At 51.1% G+C, this 23,531-nt stretch overlaps 1 protein-coding gene across 8 annotated transcripts in view; it reads left to right on the top strand.

Moving 5' to 3' along the window:
* LOC105497023 (NLR family pyrin domain containing 12) overlaps positions 1–22,532 on the top strand; it is a 32,440-nt gene extending 9,908 nt beyond the window's left edge. For 3 of the 8 annotated variants that reach the window (XM_071087759.1, XM_071087766.1, XM_071087765.1), the window contains exons 3-10: positions 579–2,280; positions 4,216–4,389; positions 7,251–7,421; positions 8,529–8,699; positions 12,871–13,041; positions 16,724–16,894; positions 19,333–19,503; positions 21,663–22,532. In XM_071087759.1, coding sequence (XP_070943860.1) covers positions 579–2,280; positions 4,216–4,389; positions 7,251–7,421; positions 8,529–8,699; positions 12,871–13,041; positions 16,724–16,894; positions 19,333–19,503; positions 21,663–21,750 — 2,819 coding nt within the window. In that variant the 3' untranslated portion in view covers positions 21,751–22,532. The remainder of the gene's footprint in view (positions 1–578; positions 2,281–4,215; positions 4,390–7,250; positions 7,422–8,528; positions 8,700–12,870; positions 13,042–16,723; positions 16,895–19,332; positions 19,504–21,662) is intronic. The other 5 variants (XM_071087760.1, XM_071087764.1, XM_071087762.1 and 2 more) reach the window with 5 other exon arrangements.
* The last annotated feature ends 999 nt before the right edge of the window (positions 22,533–23,531 follow it).

Genomic DNA, 23,531 nt, shown 5'->3' with positions numbered 1-23,531 from the left:
TCCTATGTTTCAACTCATCAACCTTTCCATGTCCACATTTTGTCCTGACACTTGTCACCTCATGGCTGAAAGATGGCTACCAAACCATCTCATACAAGCAAGGGCAACAAGGGAGGCCTAAAAGGCCAGGTATGGTGGCTCACGCCTGTAACCCAAGCACTTTGGGAGGCCAAGGCAGGCGGATCACCTGAGGTCAGGAGTTCAAGACCAGCCTGGAAAACGTGACAAAACCCTGTCTCTACTAAAAATACAAAATTAGCCAGGTGTGGTGGAGCACATCTGTAGTCCCAGCTATTCAGAGGGTGAGGCAGGAGAATCACTTGAACCTGGAAGGTGGAGGTTGCAGGTCAAGTTGAAGGTGAAAGTCTCGCTCCATTGCCCAGGCTGGAATGCAGTGGTGCGATCTCGGCTCACTGCAACCTCCACCTCCTGGGTTCAAGCAATTCTCCCGTCTCAGCCTCCCAAGTAGCTGGGACTACAGGCACACACCTTTGAGCCAGATGAGGAGCGCTTTACCTCATGAACTCATCAGAGGTTGCTGATGAGTCCTCCACAAAACTTTCATTCCTCTCCCCTAGATCCCCAGGAAGCCTACAGAGACTATGTCCGCAGGAAATTCCGGCTCATGGAAGACCGCAATGCACGCCTAGGGGAATGTGTCAACCTCAGCCACCGGTACACCCGGCTCCTGCTGGTGAAGGAGCACTCAAACCCCATGCAGGCCCAGCAGCAGCTTCTGGACATAGGCCGGGGACACACGAGGACTGTGGGACACCAGGCCAGCCCCATCAAAATAGAGACCCTCTTTGAACCAGACGAGGAGCGCCCCGAGCCACCACGCGCTGTGGTCATGCAAGGCGTGGCAGGGATAGGCAAGTCCATGCTGGCACACAAGGTGATGCTGGACTGGGCGGACGGGAAGCTCTTCCAAGGCAGATTTGATTATCTCTTCTACATCAACTGCAGGGAGATGAACCAGAGTGACACGGAATGCAGCATGCAAGACCTCATCTCCAGCTGCTGGCCCGAGCCCAGTGCGCCTCTCCAGGAGCTCGTCCGAGTTCCTGAGCGCCTCCTTTTCATCATCGACGGCTTCGATGAGCTCAAGCCTTCTTTCCACGATCCTCAGGGACCCTGGTGCCTCTGCTGGGCGGAGAAACGGCCCACGGAGCTGCTTCTTAACAGCTTAATTCGGAAGAAGCTGCTCCCTGAGCTATCTTTGCTGGTCACCACGCGGCCCACGGCTTTGGAGAAGCTCCACTGTCTGCTGGAGCACCCCAGGCACGTGGAGATCCTGGGCTTCTCTGAGGCAGAAAGGAAGGAGTACTTCCACAAGTATTTCCACGACACAGAGCAGGCGGGCCAAGTCTTCAATTATGTGAGGGACAACGAGCCTCTCTTCACCATGTGCTTCGTCCCCCTGGTGTGCTGGGTGGTGTGTACCTGCCTCCAGCAGCAGCTGGAGGGTGGGGGGCTGTTGAAACAGACATCCAGGACCACCACTGCGGTGTACATGCTCTACCTGCTCAGTCTGATGCAACCCAAGCTCAGGACCGCACGCCTCCAGCCCCCACCCAACCAGAGAGGGTTGTGCTCCTTGGCGGCAGATGGGCTCTGGAACCAGAAAATCCTATTTGAGGAGCAGGACCTTCGGAAGCATGGCCTAGATGGGGCGGATGTCTCTGCCTTCCTCAACATGAACATCTTCCAGAAGGACATTAACTGTGAGAGGTACTACAGCTTCATCCACTTGAGTTTCCAGGAATTCTTTGCAGCTATGTACTACATCCTGGATGACGGGGAGCGTGGGGCAGGCCCAGACCAGGACTTGATCAGGCTGTTGACCGAGTATGGGTTTTCTGAAAGGAGCTTCCTGGCACTCACCATCCGCTTCCTGTTTGGACTCCTGAACGAGGAGACCAGGAGCTATCTGGAGAACAGTCTATGCTGGAAGGTATCACCGCACATCAAGAGGGAACTGTTGCAGTGGATCCGAAGCAAAGCTCAGAGCGACGGCTCCACCCTGCAGCAGGGCTCCTTGGAGTTCTTCAGCTGCTTGTACGAGATCCAGGAGGAGGAGTTTATCAAGCAGGCCCTGAGCCACTTCCAGGTAATCGTGGTCAGCAACATCGCCTCCAAGATGGAGCACATGGTCTGCTCCTTCTGTGTGAAGAACTGCAGGAGCGCCCAGGTGCTGCACTTGTATGGCGCCACCTACAGCGCTGACGGGGAAGACCGCGCGAGGTGCTCTGCAGGAGCACACACGCTGCTGGTGCAGCTGTAAGTATCCCTGGGGCTGCTCAGATTCATGCCTTTTTTTTTTTTTTTTTCTCTGTTGCCCAGGCTGGAGTGCACTGGCGTGACCTCAGCTCACTGCAACCTCCGCCTCCCGGGTTCAAGAGATTCTCCGTCTCAGCCTCCCAAGTAGCTGGGACTACAGGTGCCACCATGCCTGGCTAATTTTTGTATTTTTAGTAGAGACAGGGTTTCACCATGTTGGCCAGGGTGGTCTTGATCTCTTGACCTCATGATCTGCCCGCCTTGGCCTCCTAAAGTGCTGGGATTACAGGCATGAGCCACGGCACCCGGCCCACGCTTTATTTTTTTTTTTTTAAACAAAGTCTCTCCCAGTGTCCTAGGCTGGAGTGCAGTGGCGCGATCTCGGCTCACTGCAGCCTCTGCCTTCCGGGTTCAAGCGATTCTCCTGCCTCAGCCTCCTGAGTAGCTGGGGTTACAGGTGCTCATCACCATGCCGGCATAATTTTTGTATTTTTAGTGGAGACGGGGTTTCACCATGTTAGCCAGGCTGGTCTTGAACTCCTGACCTCAAGTGATCCACCCGTCTTGGTCTTGAGGTTCATGCTCTTAACCAGTGCCTCTCAGCTAGGGGTGATTTTGCTCTGACATTTGGCCATGTCTGGAGACATGTTTTCTGGTGGTCACAAGTGGGAAGCAAGTAACACTTCCCACAACTGGGAAGCAAGTAACACTACTGACATCTAGTGGGTAAAGGCCAGGAATGCTGCAAACATCCTGCAGTACACAGGACGGTCCCTCTGGCCCCGAAGTGTCAATAGTGCCACAGCTGAGACTAAACACCACCCCCTGGGACTAAATTGAGGTTGATGTCCGGGAGAATTTATTCAATCAACAAATATTACTAAGTCCCTTTTTCTTGAGAGAGTCTGGCTCTGTCACCAAGGCTGAACTGCAGTGGCACGATCTCAGCTCACTGCAACCTCCCCCTTGCGTGTCTCAGCCTCCCGAGTAGCCGGGACCACAGGAGTGTGCCACCACACCCAGCTAATTTTCGTATTTTTTAGTAGAGACGGGGTATCACCATGTTGGCCAGGCTGGTCTTGAATTCTTGGCCTCAGCCTCCCAAAATGCTGGGATTATAGGTGTGAGCCACCACACCCAGCCTCTATGTCCCTTTTATCTGTGGACCCAACACTGTTCTGTAGACAGAAGACTGTGTGAATAAGCCAATGCTCCCAAGAGAGCACGCATCCCAATGAGAACAGAGACAGATAATAAAGAAACAAGTAAACCAACTAATTAATGATTAGGAGTTTCAGACAGAGTCGGGTGCAGCCTGGACAACATAATGAGATCCCCGTCTCCAAAAATATAAAATAAATTAGCTGGGCATGATGGTGTACACCTGTAGCCCCAGCTTCTCAGGAGGCTGAAGCGGGAGGATTGCTTAAGCCCGGGAGGTCGAGCCTGCAGTGAACCATGATCTCACCATGCACTCCAGCCTAGACAACAGGGCAAGGCCCTCAAAAAAAAAAAAAAAAAAAAAGTTAAAAGATAGCATGCTTTGGCCAGACATGGTGGCTCACGCCCCTAATCCCAGCACTTTGGGAGGCGGGCGGATCACCTGAGGTCAGGAATACGAGATCAGCCTGGCCAAGACGGTGAAACCCCATCTCTCCTAAAAATACAAAATTACCTGGGCGTGGTGGCTCATGCCTGTAATCCCAGCTACTCTGGAGGCTGAGGCAGGAGAATCGCTTGAACCCAGGAGGTGGAGGTTGCAGTGAGCTGAGATGGCACCATTGCATTCCAGCCTGGCCAACAAGAGCAAAACTCTGTCTCAAAAAAAAAAAAAAAAAAAAAGATAGCATGCTTCATAAATGGTAAAATGACATGCAAAGGCCATCGTTGTCAAGCACCCAGTAACACCAGAAAGTGGCCTGTCTTTCCTTCAAGCAGACCAGAGAGGACCGTTCTGCTGGACGCCTACAGTGAACATCTGGCAGCGGCCCTATGCACCAATCCAAACCTGGTAGAGCTGTCTCTGTACCGGAATGCCCTGGGCAGCCGGGGGGTGAAGCTTCTCTGTCAAGGACTCAGACACCCCAGCTGCAAACTTCAGAACCTGAGGTGAGTGCAGGCTGGTCTGGGGGTTTCAGGTGGTCCCCACCGTGGCCTCTCACGGGGCTTGGTCACAAAGGTTCTATCACGGGATGGTGTATTCATTGGCTACGGCTGCCATAAAAAAGTACCATAAAGCTGGGTGCGGTGGTTCACGCCTGTAATCTTAGCATATTGATAAGTCAAGGTGGGCAGATCACTTGAAGTCAGGAGTTTGAGACCAGCCTGGCCAACATGGCAAAATGCCATCTCTACGAAAAATACAAAAATTAGGAGGGCTGTCATCCCAGCTGCTTGGGAGGCTGAGGCGGGAGAATCGCTTGAACCTGGGAGGCGGAGGTTGCAGTGAGCCAGGATCGTGCCACTGCATTCCAGCCTGGGTGATATGGTGAGACCCCGTCTCAGGGGAAGAAAAAAAAAAAGGTGCCAAAGACTGGGTGGCTTCACCCCATAAATGTATTTTCTCAAGGCAGGTTGTGGGGGTGCTGGAAGTCCAAGACCAAGCTGTGGGCAGGTTAAGTTCTTCTGAGGCCTCTGTCCTGGGTCTGCAGATCACTGCCTTCTGTTTTCATGTGGTCATCCTGCTGTGTGGGTCACCACTTTTTTTTTTTTTTTTACTTTTTTTTTAATTTTTGAGACACTGATATGCTCTGTCACCCAGGCTGGAGTGCAGTGGCACAATCATGGCTCACTGCAACCCCAAAATTTTGGACTCAAGTGATCCTCTTGCCCCAGCATCACGAGTAGCTGGGAAAACAAGCGTGTGCAACCACACCCAGCTAATTTTTATATTTTTTTGGAGGGATGGGGTTTCACCATGTTGCCCACACTGGTCTCAAACTCCTGGCCTCAAGTGTTCCTCCCTCCTCAGCCTCCTTAACTGTTGAAATTACAGGTGTGAGTCACTGTGCCTAGCCAAATTTTTTTTTATTTTTTATTTTTTGAGATAGTCTTGCTCTGTAGCCTGGGCTGGAGTGCAGTGACACGATCTCGACTCACTGCAACCTCCGCTTCCTGGGTTCAAGCAATTCTCCTGCCTCAGTCTCCCGAGTAGCTGGGACTATAGGGGTGCACCACCACACCCAGCTAATTTTAGTGTTTTTAGTAGAGATAGGATTTCACTGCATTGGCCAGGCTGGTCATAAACTCCTGACCTCAGGTAGTCTACCCACCTCGGCCTCCCAAAGTGCTGTGATTACAGGCTTGAGCCACCGCACACGACCTTGAATTTCTTTTTTTTTTTTTTTTTTTTTTTTGAGACGGAGTCTCACTGTGTCGCCCAGGCTGGAGTGCAGTGGCCGGATCTCCGCTCACTGCAAGCTCCGCCTCCCGGGTTCACGCCATTCTCCTGCCTCAGCCTCCCGAGTAGCTGGGACTACAGGCGCCTGCCACCTCGCCTGGCTAGTTTTTTGTATTTTTTTAGTAGAGGGGGGGTTTCACCGTGTTAGCCAGGATGGTCTTGATCTCCTGACCTCGTGATCCGCCCGTCTCGGCCTCCCAAAGTGCTGGGATTACAGGCTTGAGCCACCGCGCCCAGCCGACCTTGAATTTCTTTAAGGGCAAACTTTGTGAGTGTATTTGACTGCAAAGTAACAAAACATTTCGTATTATTCTTGTTGCTTTCCATGACAGGTAAAATTTATCATATACAATATGATATTTTGAAACAAACATATTGGCCAGGTATGATGGCTCACACTTTCCCAGCACTCTGCCAGCACTTTGGGAGGCCGAGGTGGGAGGATCACTTGAGTCCAAGAGTTCAAGACCAGCCTGGCCAACATGGAGAAACCCCATCCCATCTCTACTAAAAAATACAAAAATTAGTCAGGCATGGTGCTGGGCACCTGTAATCCCAGTTTCTTGGGAGGCAGAGGCAGGAGAATTGCTTGAACCCAGGAGGTGGAGATTGCAGTGAGCTAAGATCACACCACTGCACTCCAGTCTGGGCAACAAGAGCGAGACTCTGCCTCAAAAAATATATAAAAAATATATTAAAAATAAACTCTCTCAGCTAAAAGATAAATATTTTTTTCTTTTCTTTTTTTTTTTTTTTTGGAGACAGTGTCTTGCTCTTGTTTCTCAGGCTGGAGTGCAATGGCACGATCTCAGCTCACTGCAACATCCGCCTCCCAGGTTCAAGTGATTCTCCTGCCTCAGCCTCCTGAGTAGCTGGAATTATAGGTGCCCGCCACCACACTCGACTAATTTTTTGTATTTCTTTCGTAGAGACAGGGTTTTGCCATGTTGGCCAGGCTGGTCTTGAACTCCTGACCTCAGGTGATCCACCCTGTTCAGCCTCCCAAAATGCTGGGATTACAGGCGTGAGGCACCACGCCTGGCGATAAACTCTTAAAAAAAAATAGCTGGACGTGGTGGTGTGCACCTGTTGTCCTAGCTACTCAGGACACTGACGTGGGAGGTGCTTGAGCCCAGAAGGTTTAGGCCCCAGTGAGTCATGATGGCGCCACTGCACTCCAGCCTAGAAAACAGAGTAAAATGCCATCGCACACGGTGGCTCACACCTGTAATCCCAGTACTTTGGGAGGTCGAGGCGGGTGGATCACCTGAGGTCGGGAGTTCAAGACCAGCCTGGCCAACATGGTGAAACCCCATCTCTACTAAAAATACAAAAATTAGCCAGGCGTGGTGGCACACGACTGTAATCCCAGCTACTCAAGAGGCCAAGGCAGGAAAATCGCTTCAACCCAGAAGGCAGAGGTTATGGTGAGCTGAGATTGTGCCACTGCACTCCAGCCTGGGTGGCAGAGAGACTCTGTCTCAGGAAAAAAAAAAAAAACAAAAGAAAATAATCCACAAAACGGGTGCAAAGGACATGACCAGCTCCTTTCTTCTCTTTTCCACCCCAGGCTGAAGAGGTGCCGCATCTCCAGCTCAGCCTGTGAGGACCTCTCTGCAGCTCTCATAGCCAATAAGAATTTAACAAGGATGGATCTCAGTGGCAATGGTGTTGGATTCCCAGGCATGATGCTGCTTTGCAAGGGCCTGCGGCATCCCCAATGCAGGCTGCAGATGATTCAGTGAGTCTCTATCCCCAGGAGCAACTTCTTAAGCTCATTGTCTCCTGGGGCATGAAATACCACACAATGCTGGTAATCCTCAAATCTCCACCTTTAAATCAGGGCTGGCCCTTAACCCCATGACCTAAGACCCTGGCCCTAGACTCTAGGCTCTTTAGAGGACCTCCTTCTGCCCTCCTCTGACTATGGATTCCACATGAGGAAGAGTCCCTGGGGCCATCCCCCACCTTTTCTTTTTCTCCCCGGAGACGGGGTCTTGCTATGTCACCCAGGCTGGAGTGCAGTGGCGTGATCTCAGCTCACTGCAACCTCCACCTCCTGGGTTCAAGTGATTCTCCTGCCTCAGCCTCCCAAGTAGCTGAGATTACAGGCACCCACCACCATACCCAGCTAACATTTTTGTACTTTTAGTAGAGATGGGGTTTCCCCATGTTGACCAGGCTGGTCTTGAACTCCTGACCTCAAATGATCCACCAATCTTAGCTTCCCAAAGTGCTGGAATTACAGGCGTGAGCCACTGCACCCGACCTACAATTTTTTTTTTTTAATCAGCCAGGTATAGGCCAGGAGCAGTGGTTCACGCCTGTGATCCCAGCACTTTGGGAGGCCAAGGTGGGCAGATCACCTGAGGTCAGGAGTTCGAGACCAGCCTGGCCAACATGGTGAAACCCCATCTCTACTAAAAATGCAAAAATTAGCTGGGTGTGGTGGCGGGCACCTGTAGTCCAGCCTGTAATCCCAGCTACTCGAGAGACTGAGGTATGAGAATCACTTGAACCCAGGAGGTGGAGGTTGCAGTGAGAAAAGATCACGCCACTGTACCCCAGCCTGGGTGACAGAGCGAGACTCCACCTCAAAAAAAAAAAAAAAAAAAATTAGGCAGGTATGGTGGTGCACACATGTATTCCAGTTACTCAGGAGGCTGAGGCAGGAGGATCACATGAGCCCGGAGGTCGAGGCTTCACTGAGTTGATATCACGCCGCTGAACTTCACCCTGGGTGACAGAGCAAGAACCTTTTCCTAAATAATAAGATAAACAGGCTGGGGCATGAGTGATCAGGACACAGAAAAGACGGCACCCCCTTCAACCTCTCTTTCCTCCCAAGGTTGAGGAAGTGTCAGCTGGAGTCCGGGGCTTGTCAAGAGTTGGCTTCTGTGCTCAGCACCAACCCACATCTGGTTGAGTTGGACCTGACAGGAAATGCACTGGAGGATTTGGGCCTGAGGTTACTGTGCCAGGGACTGAGGCACCCAGTCTGCAGACTACGGACTTTATGGTGAGTTCTTCCTGGGGTCAACTATAATAAAATGGAAAATCTCTTCATATTGAATGACGGTATAAAAATGCATCCACAGGTCGGGTGCAGCAGCTCACACCTGTCATCCCAGCACTTTGGGAGGCCGAGGCGGGCGGATCACAAGGTCAGGAGATCGAGACCACGGTGAAACCCCGTCTCTACTAAAAATACAAAAAATTAGCCGGGCGCGGTTGTGGGCGCCTGTAGTCCCAGCTACTCGGGAGGCTGAGCCAGGAGAATGGCGTGAACCCGGGAGGTGGAGCTTGCAGTGAGCCGAGATCGCGCCACTGCACTCCAGCCTGGGCGACAGAGCGAGACTCCGTCTCAAAAAAAAAAAAAAAAAAAAAAAAAAAAATGCATCCACAGGTCGGGTGCAGCAGCTCACACCTGTCATCCCAGCCAGCACTTTGGGAGGCCGAAGAGGGCAGATCATCTGAGGTCAGGAGTTTGAGACCAGCCTGGCCAACATGGCGAAACCCCGTCTCTACTAAAGATATAAAAATTAGCCAGGTGTGATGGCACATGCCTGTAATCACAGCTACTCAGGGGGCTGAGGCAAGAGAATCACTTGAAGCTGGGAGGCAGAAGTTGCAGTGAGCCAAGATCACACCACTGCACTCCAGCCATGGTGACAGAATGAGACTCCATCTCAAAAAACAAAATAGAATGGTAGCTGCCAGGGCCTAGAAGAGGAGGAAATGGGGAGTTACCATTTAACAGGAACAGAGGTTCCATTTAGGAAGATGAAGAAGTTCCAGAGATGGGCCGGGTGTGGTGGCTCACACCTGTAATCCCAGCACTTTGGGAGGCCGAGGCGGGCGAATCACCTGAGGTCTGGAGTTTGAGACCAGCTTGACCAACACAGAGAAGCCCCGTCTCTACTAAAAATACAAAATTAGCTGGGCGTGGTGGTGCATGCCTGTAATCCCAGCTACTCGGGAGGCTGAGGCAGGAGAATCGCTTGAACCTGGGAGGTGGAGGTTGCGGTGAGCCAACATCGTGCCATTGCACTCCAGTCTGGGCAACAAAAGCGAAACTCCGGCCGGGCGTGGTGGCTCAAGCCTGTAATCCCAGCACTTTGGGAGGCCGAGACGGGCGGATCACAAGGTCAGGAGATCGAGACCATCCTGGCTAACACGGTGAAACCCCATCTCTACTAAAAAATACAAAAAAAACTAGCCGGGAGTGGTGGCGGGCGCCTGTAGTCCCAGCTACTCGGGAGGCTGAGGCAGGAGAATGGCGTAAACCCGGGAGGCGGAGCTTGCAGTGAGCCAAGATCCGACCACTGCACTCCAGCCTGGGTGACAGAGCGAGACTCTGTCTCGGAAAAAAAAAAAAAGCGAAACTCCGTCTCAAAAAAAAAAGAAAGAAAAAGTTCCAGAGATGGATGGCAGTGATGGTTGCCCGATACCACGAAAGTACTTCATGCCAATGAGGCACAGTCAGCCCTCTGTGTCCATGGGTTCTGCATTCGTGAATTTCATCAACTGTGGATCAAAACTATTCAGAAGGGCCGGGCGCAGTGGCTCACGCCTGTAATCACAACCCTCTGGAATGACTTGAGCACAGGAGCTCAGGAGCAGCCTGGGAACCAGTGAGACTTCATCTCTACAAAAAAATAAACATAATTAGCTGGGGTGGGTGGTATGTGCCTGGAGTCCCAGGTATTCAGGAGCCTTGGAGGCCAAGGCTGCAGTGAGCTGTGATCAAGCCACTGTACCCCAGCCTGGGTGACAGGGTGAGACCCTGTCTCAAAAAATATATAATAAAATAAAAAGTAAATGTAATTGTGGTCAAATACATGCAACATAAAATGTACCATCTTCCCCAGTTTTGTTTCTTGTTCTGTCCCAGTCTGATTTGCAGGAACCATCTTGAACTTTTTTTTTTTTTTTGAGACAGGGTCTCATTGACTCACAAAAGCTTGAGTGCAGTGGTGTGATATCAACTTTCTGAAGCCTCGACCTCTGGGGCTCAAGCAATCCTCCTGCCTCAGCCTCCCAAGTAGCTGGGACTACAGGTGCATGCTACCACGCCAATCTAATTTTTCTTTTTGTTTCCTTTTATTTTTTAAACAGAGACAGGGTTTCACCATGTTGGCCATGTTGACCAGGCTGGTCTGGAACTCCTGGGATCAACCAGTCCTCCCGCCTCAGCCTCCCAAAGTGCTGGGATTACAAGTGTGAGCCACCGCCATGGCACCCAGCTAGCACTTATTATTTATTACCCTTTTTTTTTTTTTTTTTTTTTTGAGACAGAGTCTCGCCCCGTGGCCCAGGCTGGAGTACAGTGGCACTCCATCTCAGCTCACTGCAATCTCCACCTCCCAGGTTCAACGATTCTTGTGCCTCAGCCTCCCGAGTAGCTAGGATTACAGATGCCTGTCACCACGCCAGCCAATTGTTGTATTTTCAGTAGAGACAGGGCTTCACCATGTTGGTCAGACTGCTCTTGAACTTCTGACCTCAGGTGATTCGCCCACCTCGACCTCCCAAAGTGCTGGGATTATAGTCATGACCCACTGTGGCCGGCCTATTTTCTCCCTTTTTTTTTTTTTTCTCTTTAAGAAAAAGTCGCTCTGTCACCCAGGCTAGGCTGCAGTGCAATGGCGCAATCTCAGCTCACTGCAACCTTCACCTCCCAGGTTCAAGCAATTCTCCTGCCTCAGCCTCCCAAGTAGCTGGGATTACAGGCACCCACCACCACGCCAAGCTAGTTTTTTTGCATTTTTAGTAGAGATAGGGTTTCACCATGTTGGCCAGGCTGTCTCAAACTCCTGACCTCAGGTGATCCGCCCGCCTCGGCCGCCCAAAGTGCTAGGATTACAGGTTTCTATTTATTTTTAGTTGCTTTTTTTTTTGTTTTGAGACGGAGTCTTGCTGTGTCGCCCAGGCTGGAGTGCTGTGGCGTGATCTCAGCTTGCTGCAACCTCTGCCTCCTGGGTTCACGTCATTCTCCTGCCTCAGCCTCCAGAGTAGCTGGGACTACAGGCACCCACCACCATGCCTGGCTAATTTCTTTTTTTGTATTTTTAGTACAGACGGGGTTTCACCGTGTTAGCCAGGATGGTCTCAATCTCCTGACCTCATGATCTGCCCACCTCCCAAAGTGCTGGGATTACAGGTGTGAGCCACCACGCCCGACTGGAGTCTATTTATTTTTAATAGTAGGCATCCTAATGGGTATGAGATGCTATCTCGCGGTTTTGATTTGTATTTCCCCAGTGATTACTGAGATTGAGCATCTTTTCAGGTGCTTGTTGGCCATTTGAACACCTTCCTTGAAGAAATGTGTATTCAAGCCTTTTGCTCATTTATTTTTATTTATTTATTTTTGAGATGGAGTTTCACTTTTGTTGCCCAGGCTGGAGTGCAATGGCACGATCTTAGCTCACGGCAACCTCTGCCTACCAGGTTCGAGTGATTCTCCTGCCTCAGCCTCCCGAGTAGCTGGGATGACAGGCATGTGCCACCACGCCCAGCTAATTTTTTGTATTTTTAGTAGAGACTGGGTTTCACCGTGTTAGCCAGAATGGTCTCGATCTCCCAACCTCAGGTGATCCACCTGCCTCGGCCTCCCAAAGTGCTGGGATTACAGGCATGAGCCACTGTGCCCAGTCTAATTTTGTATTTTTAGTAGAGATGGGGTTTTTCCATGTTGCTCAGGCTGGTCTTGAACTCCCGACCTCAGGTGATCCGCCCGCCTCAGCCTCTCAAAGTGCTGGGATTATATGTGTGAGCCACCACGCCCGGCCCTTTTGCCCATTTTTAAATTGGGTTGTCTGAAAATGCATTACTGCTAAGACCGGGGGCTTGGACACAGTGGTTCACGCCTGTAATCCCAGTCCTTTGAGAGGCTGAGGCAGGCGTGTCACCCAAGATCAGGAGTTCGAGACCACCCTGGCCAACATGGCGAGAAACCCTGTCTCTACTAAAAGTCCAAAACCTAGCCAGGCGTGATGCCACACTCCTGTAGTCCCAGCTATTTGGGAGGCTGAGGCAGGAGAATCGCTTGAACACGGGAGGTGGAGGTTGCAGTGAGCTGACATTGCACCACTGCACTCCAGCCTGGGCAACAGAGTGAGACTCTGTCTCAAAAAAAAAAGAGCAAGCAAGCCTCCATAATGCTTGTTGAATTGGACTTTGTGCAGGCTGAAGATCTGCCACCTCACTGCTGCCGCCTGTGAAGAGCTGGCCTCAACTCTCAGTGTGAACCACAGCCTGAGAGAGCTGGACCTGAGCCTGAATGAGCTGGGGGACCCCGGGGTGCTGCTGCTGTGTGAGAGCCTCAGGCATCCCACGTGCAAGCTCCAGACCCTCCGGTGAGTCCCGTTTTGCTCACCACGCTAGGAGTCCCAAACCATGAACGCAGCCCTCTCACCTGGGATCACGGAAGCCAGGTTGCCTCTGCTCCTAAACTCTAGCTACTACATCAGCCTTTTTTTTTTTTTTTTTTTTTTTGAGACAGAGTTCCACTTTGTCACCCAGGCTGGAGTGCAATGGCGCGATCTCGGCTCATTGCAACCTCCACCTCCCAGGTTCAAGCAATTCTCCTGCCTCGGCCTCCCAAGTACCTGAGATTACAGGTGCCCGCCCCCATGCCCAGCTAGTTTTTTGTATTTTTAGTAAAGATGTGGTTTCATCGTGTTAGCCAGGATGGTCTCGATCTCCTGACCTCATGATCTGCCTGCCTTGGCCTCCCAAAGTGCTGGGATTACAGGCATGAGCCACTGCACCCAGCCTACCTTAGTTTTTTTAAAAGGATTTTTCTGGCCAGGCACAGTGGCTGACACCTGTTAATTCCAGCACTTTGGAAGGCCAAGGCGGGAGGATCACCTGAGGTCAGGAGTTCGAGACCAGCCTGACCAACATGGTGAAAGAGCCTGTCTCTACTAAAAAGAGAAAATTAGCCAGGCATTGTGGTGCATGCCTATAATCCCAGCTACTCAGGAGGCTGAGGCAGGAGAATCACTTGAACCCAGGAGGTGGAGGTTGTGGTGAGCTGAGATCGCGTCATTGCACTCCAGCCTGGGCAACAAGAGCAAAATTCCACCTCAAAAAAGAAAAAAAAAAGGGGGATTTTTCTGACACACAGCCCTTTGCACAAGCAATTCTTGTTCCCTGGCATGCCTTCTGCTCTCTGTCCCCTCTTTGCCCAGAGAAGTTCAATTTTTCTTCTGAACACTCTTTACTTTGTATTTCTTTGAGACAGGGTCTTGCTCTGTCGCCAGTACTGGAGTGCAGAGGTGTGATCATATCTCACTGTACCCTCGACCTCCTGGGCTGAAGCCATCCTCCCATCTCAGACTCCTGAGTAGCTGGGACTGCAGGCACATGCCACCACACCTGGCCAATGTTTCCTTTTTTTTTTTTTTTTTTTTTTGAGACGGAGTCTTGCTCTGTCGCCTGGGCTGGAGTGCAGTGGCGCCATCTCGGCTCACTGCAAGCTCCAACTCCCGGGTTCACGCCATTCTCCTGCCTCAGCCTCTCGAGTAACTGGGACTACAGGTGCTCGCCACCACGTCCGGCTAATTTTTGTATTTTTAGTAGATGGGGTTTCACCGTGTTAGCCAGGATGGTCTCGATCTCCTGACCTCGTGATCTGCCCATCTCGGCCTCCCAAAGTGCTGGGATTACAGGTGTGAGCTACCGTGCCCGGCCAATTTTTACTTATTTTTTGTAGGGACAAGGTCTCTATTTGTTGCCTAGGCTGGTGTCAAACTCCTGGCCTTAAGAGATCCTCTGGCCTTGGCCTCCCAAAGTGCTGGGATTACAGGTGTGACCCATTACACCCAACTGGACACCTTTTCTAATCCCTAGCTAAGATCTGGCTTCCTAGATTGATGATCCTACATGACCTCATACTTCCCCTCAGCATCATTTATTGAAATTTGAAGGCTGGGTGAGGTGGCTCCTGCCTGTAATCTCAGCACATTGGGAGGCCAAAGTGGGAGGATGGCCTGAGGTCAGGAGTTCAAGACTAGCCTGGCCAACATGGTGAAACCCCGTCTCTACTATAAATATAAAAATTAGCCAGACGTGGTGGCGGACGCCTGACGTCCAGGTACCCAGCAGGCTTAGGCAGAAGAATTGCTTGAATCCGGGAGCCAGAGGTTGCAGTGAGCTGAGATTGTGCCACTGCACTCCAGCCTGGGCGGCAGAGAGAGACTCCATCTCAAAAAAAAAAAAAATTTTGTAATTCGTGTATGTGTGTGTGGTGGCATTCCACAAGTGTAGGAGCTATGCCCACTGTATCTCCCAGTGACTAGTACAAGACGTGGGTAGAGGTGCTAAAAAATACACATTTTGTGTATTTTTTTATCAAGGCACCAGCAAAAAACAACAACAAAAAATCACACACGCGGCTGATGCCTGTAATCCCAGCACTTTGGGAGGCCAAGGTGGGAGGATGACCTGAGGTCAGGAGTTCAAGACTAGCCTGGCCAACATGGTGAAACCCCGTCTCTACTAAACATATAAAAATTAGCCGGGCATGGTGGCAGATGCCTGATGTCCAGGTACCCAGGAGGCTGAGGCAGAAGAATTGCTTGAACCTGGAAGCCGGAGGTTGCAGTGAGCTGAGATTGTGCCACCGCACTCCAGCCTGGATGACAAGAGTGAGACTCCATCTCAAAGAAAAAAAATTGTCATTCGTGTATATGTGTGTGTGGTGGCATCCACAAGCGTAGGAGCTATGCCCACTGTATCTCCTAGTGACTAGTACAAGACGTGGGTAGAGATGCTCAAAAATACACATTTTGTGTATTTTTTTTTTATCAAGGCACCAGCAAAAAACAAAAAAAAATCACACATGCGGCTGGGCATGGTGGCTCATGCCTGTAATCCCAGCACTTTGGGAGGCTGAGGAGGGCGGATCACGAGGTCAAGCGATTGAGACCATCCTGGCCAACATGGTGAAACCCCATCTCTACTAAAAATACAAAAATTAGCTGGGCATGGTGGTATGCGCCTGTAGTCGCAGCTACTCAGAAGGCTGAGGCAGGAGAATCACTAGAACACAGGAAGCGGAGGTTGCAGTGAGCCGAGATCGTGCCACTGCACTCCAGCCTGGGCGATATTGCGAGACTCTGTCTCAAAAAAAAAAAAAAAAAAAAAATTGTAGATGGGAGGCTGCGGCGGGTGGATCACCTGAGGTCAGGAGTTTGAAACCAGCCTGACCAACATGGTGAAACCCCGCTTCTACCAAAAATACAAAAATTAGCCGGGCATGTTGCCACATGCCTGTAATCCCATCTACCTGGGAGACTGAGACAGGAGAATCGCTTGAGCTAGGGAGGTAGAGGTTGCAGTGAGCCGAGATTGCACCATTACACTCCAGCCTGGGCAACAAGAGGGAAACTCCATCGCAAAAAGAAAAAAAACTTTTTTTGTACAAACAAGTTGTTGGTTGTCCAGACTGGTCACAAACTCCTGACCTCAAAGAATCCTCCAGCCTCAGCCTCCCAAGATGCTGGGATGACAGGCATGAGCCAGGGCACCTGGCCTGATTCTTTTTTTTTTTTTTTTTAAAGACAGAGTCTAGTTCTGTTGCCCAGGCTGGAGTGCAGTGGCGCGATCTCGGCTCACTGCAAGCTCCACCTCCCGGGTTCACGCCATTCTCCTGGCTCAACCTCCCGAGTAGCTGGGACTACAGGCGCCCACCACCGCGCCCGGCTAATTTTTTGTATTTTTAGTAGAGACGGGGTTTCACTGTGATCTCAATCTCCTGACCTCGTGATCCGCCCGCCTTGGCCTCCCAAAGTGCTGGGATTACAGGCGTGAGCCACCGCGCCCGGCTTGGCCTGATTCTTAGTTGCTTCCTTCTGTCCCTTTATTCCTCTCTTCCTCTCGTCTTCCTACTTCTGTCTTCTTTTTCGTCTCTCAAGGGTAGAGACTGAGTCTGTCCCTCTGTCTGCAACCAGCACAGGGCTTGACACAGGGTCCTCCCAGCAGATGTTTGCAGGAGGAACGCCTCCCCTCTGCCCTAGCATCCTGTCTTTGCAGGTTGGGCATCTGCCGGCTGGGCTCTGCCGCCTGTGAGGGTCTTTCTGTGGTGCTCCAGGTCAACCACCACCTTCGGGAGCTGGACTTGAGTTTCAACGACCTGGGAGACTGGGGCCTGTGGTTGCTGGCTGAGGGGCTGCAACATCCCACCTGCAGACTCCAGAAACTGTGGTGAGCCCTGGGGAGGGAGGGGGTGGCGGTGGTCACATTTGGACGGTGGAAGCGCTTTCTCATCCTTCATTTTTCTATTTATGAACTATCCTGCTTCACTACGAAAGATTCAGGTAGCAAGAAGAGAGGTGGAATGAAAAGACAGGAAGTTTCTCTGAACTTATTCTGATGTGGGGATGCTGCCAGACTTAAAACTGTAAAAATTTAAGGCTGGGAGTGGTGGCGCACGCCTGTAATCCCAGCACTTTGGGAAGCCGGGGTGGGTGGATCACCTGAGGTCAGGAGTTCGAGACCAGCCTAACATGGTGAAACCCTGTCTCTACTAAATACAAAAAAAAAATAGCCGGGCCTGGTGGCGCATGCCTGTAATCCAAGCTACTTGGGAGGCTGAGACAGGAGAATCGCTTGTACCTGGGAGGTAGAGGTTGCAGTGAGCAGAGATCGTGCCATTGCACTCCAGCCTGGGCAACAAGAGTGAAACTCTGTCTCAAAAAAAAAAAAAAAAAAAAAGTTTAAATTCAAAAATTAAAAAAAAAGAGACTGGGCACGGTAGTTTAATGCCTGTAATCCCAGCACTTTGGGAGGCCCAGGCGGGTGGATCAACTGAGGTCAGGAGTTCAAGAGCAGCCTGGCCAACACGGTGAAACACCATCTCTACAAAAATACAAAAATTCACTGGGCATGGTGCCACATGCCTGTAATCCCAGCTACTCAGGAGGCTGAGGCAGGACAATGACTTGAACCCAGGAGGCGAGATTACAGTAAGCCAAGATCGCACCACTGCACTCCAGCCTGGGAGACAGAGCAATACTCTGTCTCAAAAATAATAATTCAGGCCAGGAGCGGTGGCTCATGCCTGTAATCCCAGCACTCTGGGAGTCTGAGGTGGGTGGATCATGACGTCAGGAGTTCGAGACCACCTGGCCAACATGGCCATCTTTATTAAAAATACAGAGATTAGCCTGGTGTGGTGGTGGGCACCTGTAATCCCAGCTACTCAGGAGGCTGAGGCAGGAGAATCGCTTGAACCCAGGAGGTGGAGGTTGCGGTGAGCCGAGATCACACCATCGTACTCCAGCCTGGGCAACAGAGCAAGACTCTGTCTTGAGAAAAAAAATAATCAGCCGGGCGCGGTGGCTCACGCCTGTAATCCCAGCACTTTGGGAGGCCGAGGCGGGCCGATCACAATGTCAGGAGATCGAGAACATCCTGGCTAACATGGTGAAAGCCCGTCTCTACTAAAAAATACAAAAAAATTAGCCGGGCGTGGTGGCGGGCACCTGTAGTCCCAGCTACTTGGGAGGCTGAGGCAGGAGAATGGCGTGAACCCAGGAGGCAGAGCTTGCAGTGAGCGGAGATTGCGCCACTGCACTCCAGCCTGGGCGACAGAGCAAGACTCTGTCTCCAAAAAATAAATAAAAAATAATAATTCAATCTGGTACTCTGTAAATTCCAATCAAATGTTGTGACTTTCGCCCTCACCTTTCTGCCAGGCCAGCTGTAGCCCTAATCTGAAGGATTAAGAATGGGATGAGGCGCTGGGTGCGGTGGCTCAAGCCTGTAATCACAGCACTTTGGGAGGCCGAGACGGGTGGATCACGAGGTCAGGAGATCGAGACCATGCCGGCTAACCTGGTGAAACCCCGTCTCTACTAAAAAATACAAAAAAACTAGCCGGGCGCTATGACGGGCGCCTGTAGTCCCAGCTACTCGGGAGGCTGAGGCAGGAGAATGGCGTGAACCCGGGAGGCGGAGCTTGCAGTGAGCTGAGATCCGGCCACTGCACTCCAGGCTGGGCGACAGAGCGAGACTCCGTCTCAAAAAAAAAAAAAAAAAAAAAAGAATGGGATGAGGCATCATCTAGTTTATTTGGGGTTTGTTTTTAAAAAAAAAAAAAAAACAAAAATAAAAACAGGGTCTCACTCTGTCACCCTGGAGTGTACTGGCACGATCTCGGCTCACTGCAATCTCCACCTCCCAGGTTCAAGCAATTCTCCTGCCTCAGCCTCCCGAGTAGCTGGGATTACAGGAGTACACCATCTAGCCCAGATAATTTTTTAAAATGTTACCGAGGCTGGGCGTGGTGGCTCATGCCTATAATCCCAGCACTTTGGGAAGCCAAGGTGGGTGGAATAGCTTGAATCCAGGAGGTGGAAGTTGCAGTGAGCTGAGATCACGCCACTGCATTCCAGCCTGGGCAACGGAATGAGCCTCTGTCTCAAACAAAACAAAATAAAAGGATACAAAAATTAGCCAGGCGTGGTGGTGCACGCCTGTAATCCCAGGTACTCGGGAGGCTGAGGCAGGAGAATCACTTGAACCTGGGAGGCGGAGGTTGCAGTGAGCTGAAATCTCACCACTGTACTCCAGCCTGGGTGACTCCAAATAACATAAGTAGCACCTGATGTTTACCTTAACCGACTCCTTATCTTCACCAGGCTGGATAGCTGTGGCCTCACGGCCAAGGCTTGTAAGAATCTTTACTTCACCCTGGGGATCAACCAGACCTTGACCGAGCTTTATCTGACCAACAACGCCCTAGGGGACACAGGTGTCCGACTGCTTTGCAAGCGGCTGAACCATCCTGGCTGCAAGCTCCGAGTTCTCTGGTGAGGGATGATGACCAGTTCTTTCTGGAGGAGGCTAGACATTGGGCTGGGTGCATGAGGGTAGATAAGCTGGATGGACAAATACTTTCTGCACTGGTATGTGCAATTAGGGGGCACACAGATGAGGCCAAATATGACCTATGTCGTCTACCGGCTGTGTGACCTTGGATGATTTCCTTGTCTGTCGAAGGGGACCATCGTGGCTTGCCAATTGCACTGGAGGTCACTGTAATTCCAGTGAGAATCTAGAATTACTCTGCCTGGGTTCAAATTCCAATTGCTTTTTTTTTTTTTTTTTAGATGGGATCCTGCCGTCGCCCAGGCCGGAGTGCAGTGATGCAATCAAAGTTTAGGCTGGGTAAAGGGGATGGCGCCTGTAATCCCAGTACTTTGACAGGCTGATGTGGGAAAATTGCCTGAGCTCAGGAATTTGAGACCAGCCTGGGCAACATGGCAAAATCCCATCTCTACACACATACACACACACACACACACACACACACACACAAAAACACCAGGTGTGGAGGCACACACCTCTAGTCCCAGTTACTCAGGGGGCTGAGGTGGGAGGACTGTTTGAGCCCAGGAGTTCGAGGCTGCAGCGAGCCATGATTACGCCACTGCACTCCAGCCTGGGTGACCAGGCAAGAACTTGTCTCAAGAAAATATAGGTTGGCTGGGCGCGGTGGTTCATGCCTGTAATCCCAGCACTTTGAGAGGCTGAGGCGGGAGGATCATGAGGTCAATCGATCGAGACCATCCTGGCCAACATGGTGAAACCCCGTCTACTAAAAATACAAAAAGTAGCTGGGCATGGTGGTGTGTGCCTGTAATCCCAGCTACTCAGGAGGCTGAGGCAGGAGAATCGCTTGAACCCGGGAGGCAGAGGTTGCAGTGAGCCAAGATCGTGCTACTGCACTCTGGCCTGACGACAGAGTGAGACTCTGTCTCAAAAAAAAAAAAAAAGAAAGAAAGAAAACAAGAAAAAAAAAGGCCAAGGCAGGCAAATCACTTGAGGCCAGGAGTTCAAGACCAGCCTGGCCAACATAGTGAAACCATATCTTTACTATAAATACAAAAACTTACGGCTGGGAGAGGGTGGCTGTATACAAAAATTACCCGGGCATGGTGGCACGTGCCTGTAATCCCAGCTACTTGGGAGGCTGAGGCAGGATAATCGCTTGAAGCTGGGAGGTGGAGGTTGCAGTGAGCCGAGATCATGCCACTGCACTCCAGCCTGGGCAACAGAGCAAGACTCCATCTTTGAGAAAGAAAAAAGAAATGGAGACAAAAATGGAGACCATAGTTGCATCTTCATAAGGCTATGATAAATTATGAGTTGGCCAGGTGTGGTGGCTCACACCTGTAATCCAGCACTTTGGGAGGCCAAGATAAGCAGATCACTTGAGGTCAGGAGTTCCAGACCAGCCTGGCCAACGTGGTGAATCCCTGTCTCTGCTAAAAATACAAAAATTAGCTGGGCATGGTAGCACGCACCTGTAGTCCCAGCTACTAGGGAGGCTGAGGTGGGAGGATCCCTTGAACATGGGAGGTAGAGGTTGCAGTGAGCCGAGATTGCACCACCCCACTCCAGCCTGGGTGACACAGCAAGACTCAGTCTCGAAAAAAAAAAAAAAAAAAAAAAATTATGGACGGGTGCAGTGGCTCACGCCTGTAATCCCAGCACTTTGGGAGGCTGAGGCGGGCAGATCACAAGGTCAGGAGATCAAGACCATCCTGGCTAACACGGTGAAACCCCGTCTCTACTAAAAATACAAAAAATTAGCCGGGAGTGGTGGTGGGAGCCTGTAGTCCCAGCTACTGGGGAGGCTGAGGCAGGAGAATGGCGTGAAATAAGGAGGCGAAACTTGCAGGGAGCTGAAATGGTGCCAAGGCACTCCAGCCTGGGCAACAGAGAGAGACTCTGTCTCCAAAAAAAAAAAAAAAAAAAAATCTTAAAAAAAAAAAATTATGCAAGTTAACACAGCTTGGGGACTTGTGTGTAGCACGCGATAAGCCTACTTTCCAGCAGCGTTGGGTGGAATTTCTGGAGGATCATGGAATGGTCTTACCACGACACTGCACAATAGATACTTAAGGCTTATTAACTGAATGCCACAGTTGTGGGGCTGGAATAATATCAACTCTTGTGTCCACAGGTTATTTGGGATGGACCTGAATAAAATGACCCACAGTAGGTTGGCAGCGCTTCGAGTCACAAAACCTTATTTGGACATTGGCTGCTGAATGGTCCTGTCTGCTGGCTCTCCCCCTGAGATCTGGACAGATGAAGATGGGTGGGGGTTCGTCACCCCCCACAGCATGATGATCAGGCTCCTTCCTAGAGACAGACTCATGCAGATTAAGATCAAAAGTCCCTCTGCCTGAGATCAAATTAATGTTTGACGGAGCTGGCTGGGTGCGGTGGCTCATGTCTGTAATCCCAGCACTTTGGGAGGCCAAGGTGGGCGGATCACGAGGTCAGGAGATCGAGACCATCCTGGCTAATACGGTGAAACCCCATCTCTCCTAAAAAATACAAAAAACTAGCCAGGCGTGGTGGCGCACGCCTGTAGTCCCAACTACTAGGGAGGCTGAGGCAGGAGAATGGCATGGACCCGGGAGGCAGAGCTTGCAGTGAGCTGAGATCGTGCCACTACACTCCAGCCTGAGTGACAGAGCGAGACTCCGTCTCAAAAAAAAAAAAAAAAAGTCAAAAGTCCCTCTGGTTGGGATCAAATTAATGTTTGACGGAGCTGGCCGGACGTAGTGGCTCATGTCTGTAATCCCAGCACCCAGCACTTTGGGAGGCCGAGGCAGGGGGATCATGAGGTCAGGAGTTCAAGATCAGCCTGGCCAAGATGGTGAAACCCCATCTCTACTAAAAGTAAAAGAAATTAGCCAGGTGTGGTGGCGGGCGCCTGTAGTCCCAGCTACTCGGGAGGCTGAGGCAGGAGAATCGCTTGAACCCGGGAGGTGGAGGCTACAGTGAACCGAGATCGTGCCACTGCACTCCAGCCTGGGTGACAGTGGGAAAAAAAAGAGAAAATTTTGACGGAGCTTTAAGGGATGACCAACTATGAGAGGTTTGATGGCCCCAACAGGAGGGGTAAAAGCCCAGCAGGGGGCCAGGTGCGGTGGTTCATGCCTGTAACCCCTATACTTTCGAAGGCGGAGGCAAGATGGCTGCTTAAGTCCAGGAGTTCGAGACCAGCCTAAGCAACATAGCAAGACTCCACTATTACTAATTAGCCAACTACTATTAATTAGTACAATTAATTTACCCAGGAGTAGCAGCACATGCCTGTAGTCCCAGCTACTCCAGGGACTGAGGTGGGAGGATTGCTTGAGCCCAGGAGGTCGAGGCTGCAGTGAGCTCTAACTGCACCACTGCGCCCCAGCCTGGGCAACAGAAGGTGCCCGGGAAAAATGGCCAGTAGGGGCCCTCAGAGGGCCACCAGCCCTGCCAAGCCCTGGCTGCATCAGGACATAGTAATATTTGAGCTCTGGGGTGGGTGCCACTGCCATCTAGTGGACGACAATAGAAATGCATGCCAACATCCAGTAAGGAACGCACAGGACAAAGCACTTAGTCCAAAGGCATATTGTGCCAAGTTGAGGAAAGCCTATTCTCAAATGTCACAGGATACATGGGGCACTCAGCATTTGGGAAGAGACTCGTATGCAAGCTAACCCTCAGAATGCTTGTTATGCCAACAGCCCTGACCCTCCCTTGCTGGAGGGGATAATTCCGGAAATCTTAACGTGGCAGGCATGTCAGGATGGCCCCCTGCCTGGAATTCACTGGGCCCTGCCAAAATCTGACACCTACAAGGCCACGTTTAGGCTAGCCGTAACCTATTACACACTGTGCTTTCAACAAAAATACAGAGCCCACCAGGTGCGGTGGCTCACGCCTGTAATCCAAACACTTTCGGAGGCTGAGGCAGGCAGATCAGCTGAGGTCAGGAGTTCGAGACCAGCCTGGCCAACATGGTGAAACCTACTAAAGATACTGAAATTAGGCC

This window comes from Macaca nemestrina, chromosome 20 (assembly GCF_043159975.1).
Source record: "Macaca nemestrina isolate mMacNem1 chromosome 20, mMacNem.hap1, whole genome shotgun sequence".
Classification (NCBI taxonomy): domain Eukaryota; kingdom Metazoa; phylum Chordata; class Mammalia; order Primates; family Cercopithecidae; genus Macaca; species Macaca nemestrina.
Note: the sequence above shows the minus strand (reverse complement) of the source record. Positions and strands in the feature narration are given on the sequence as shown.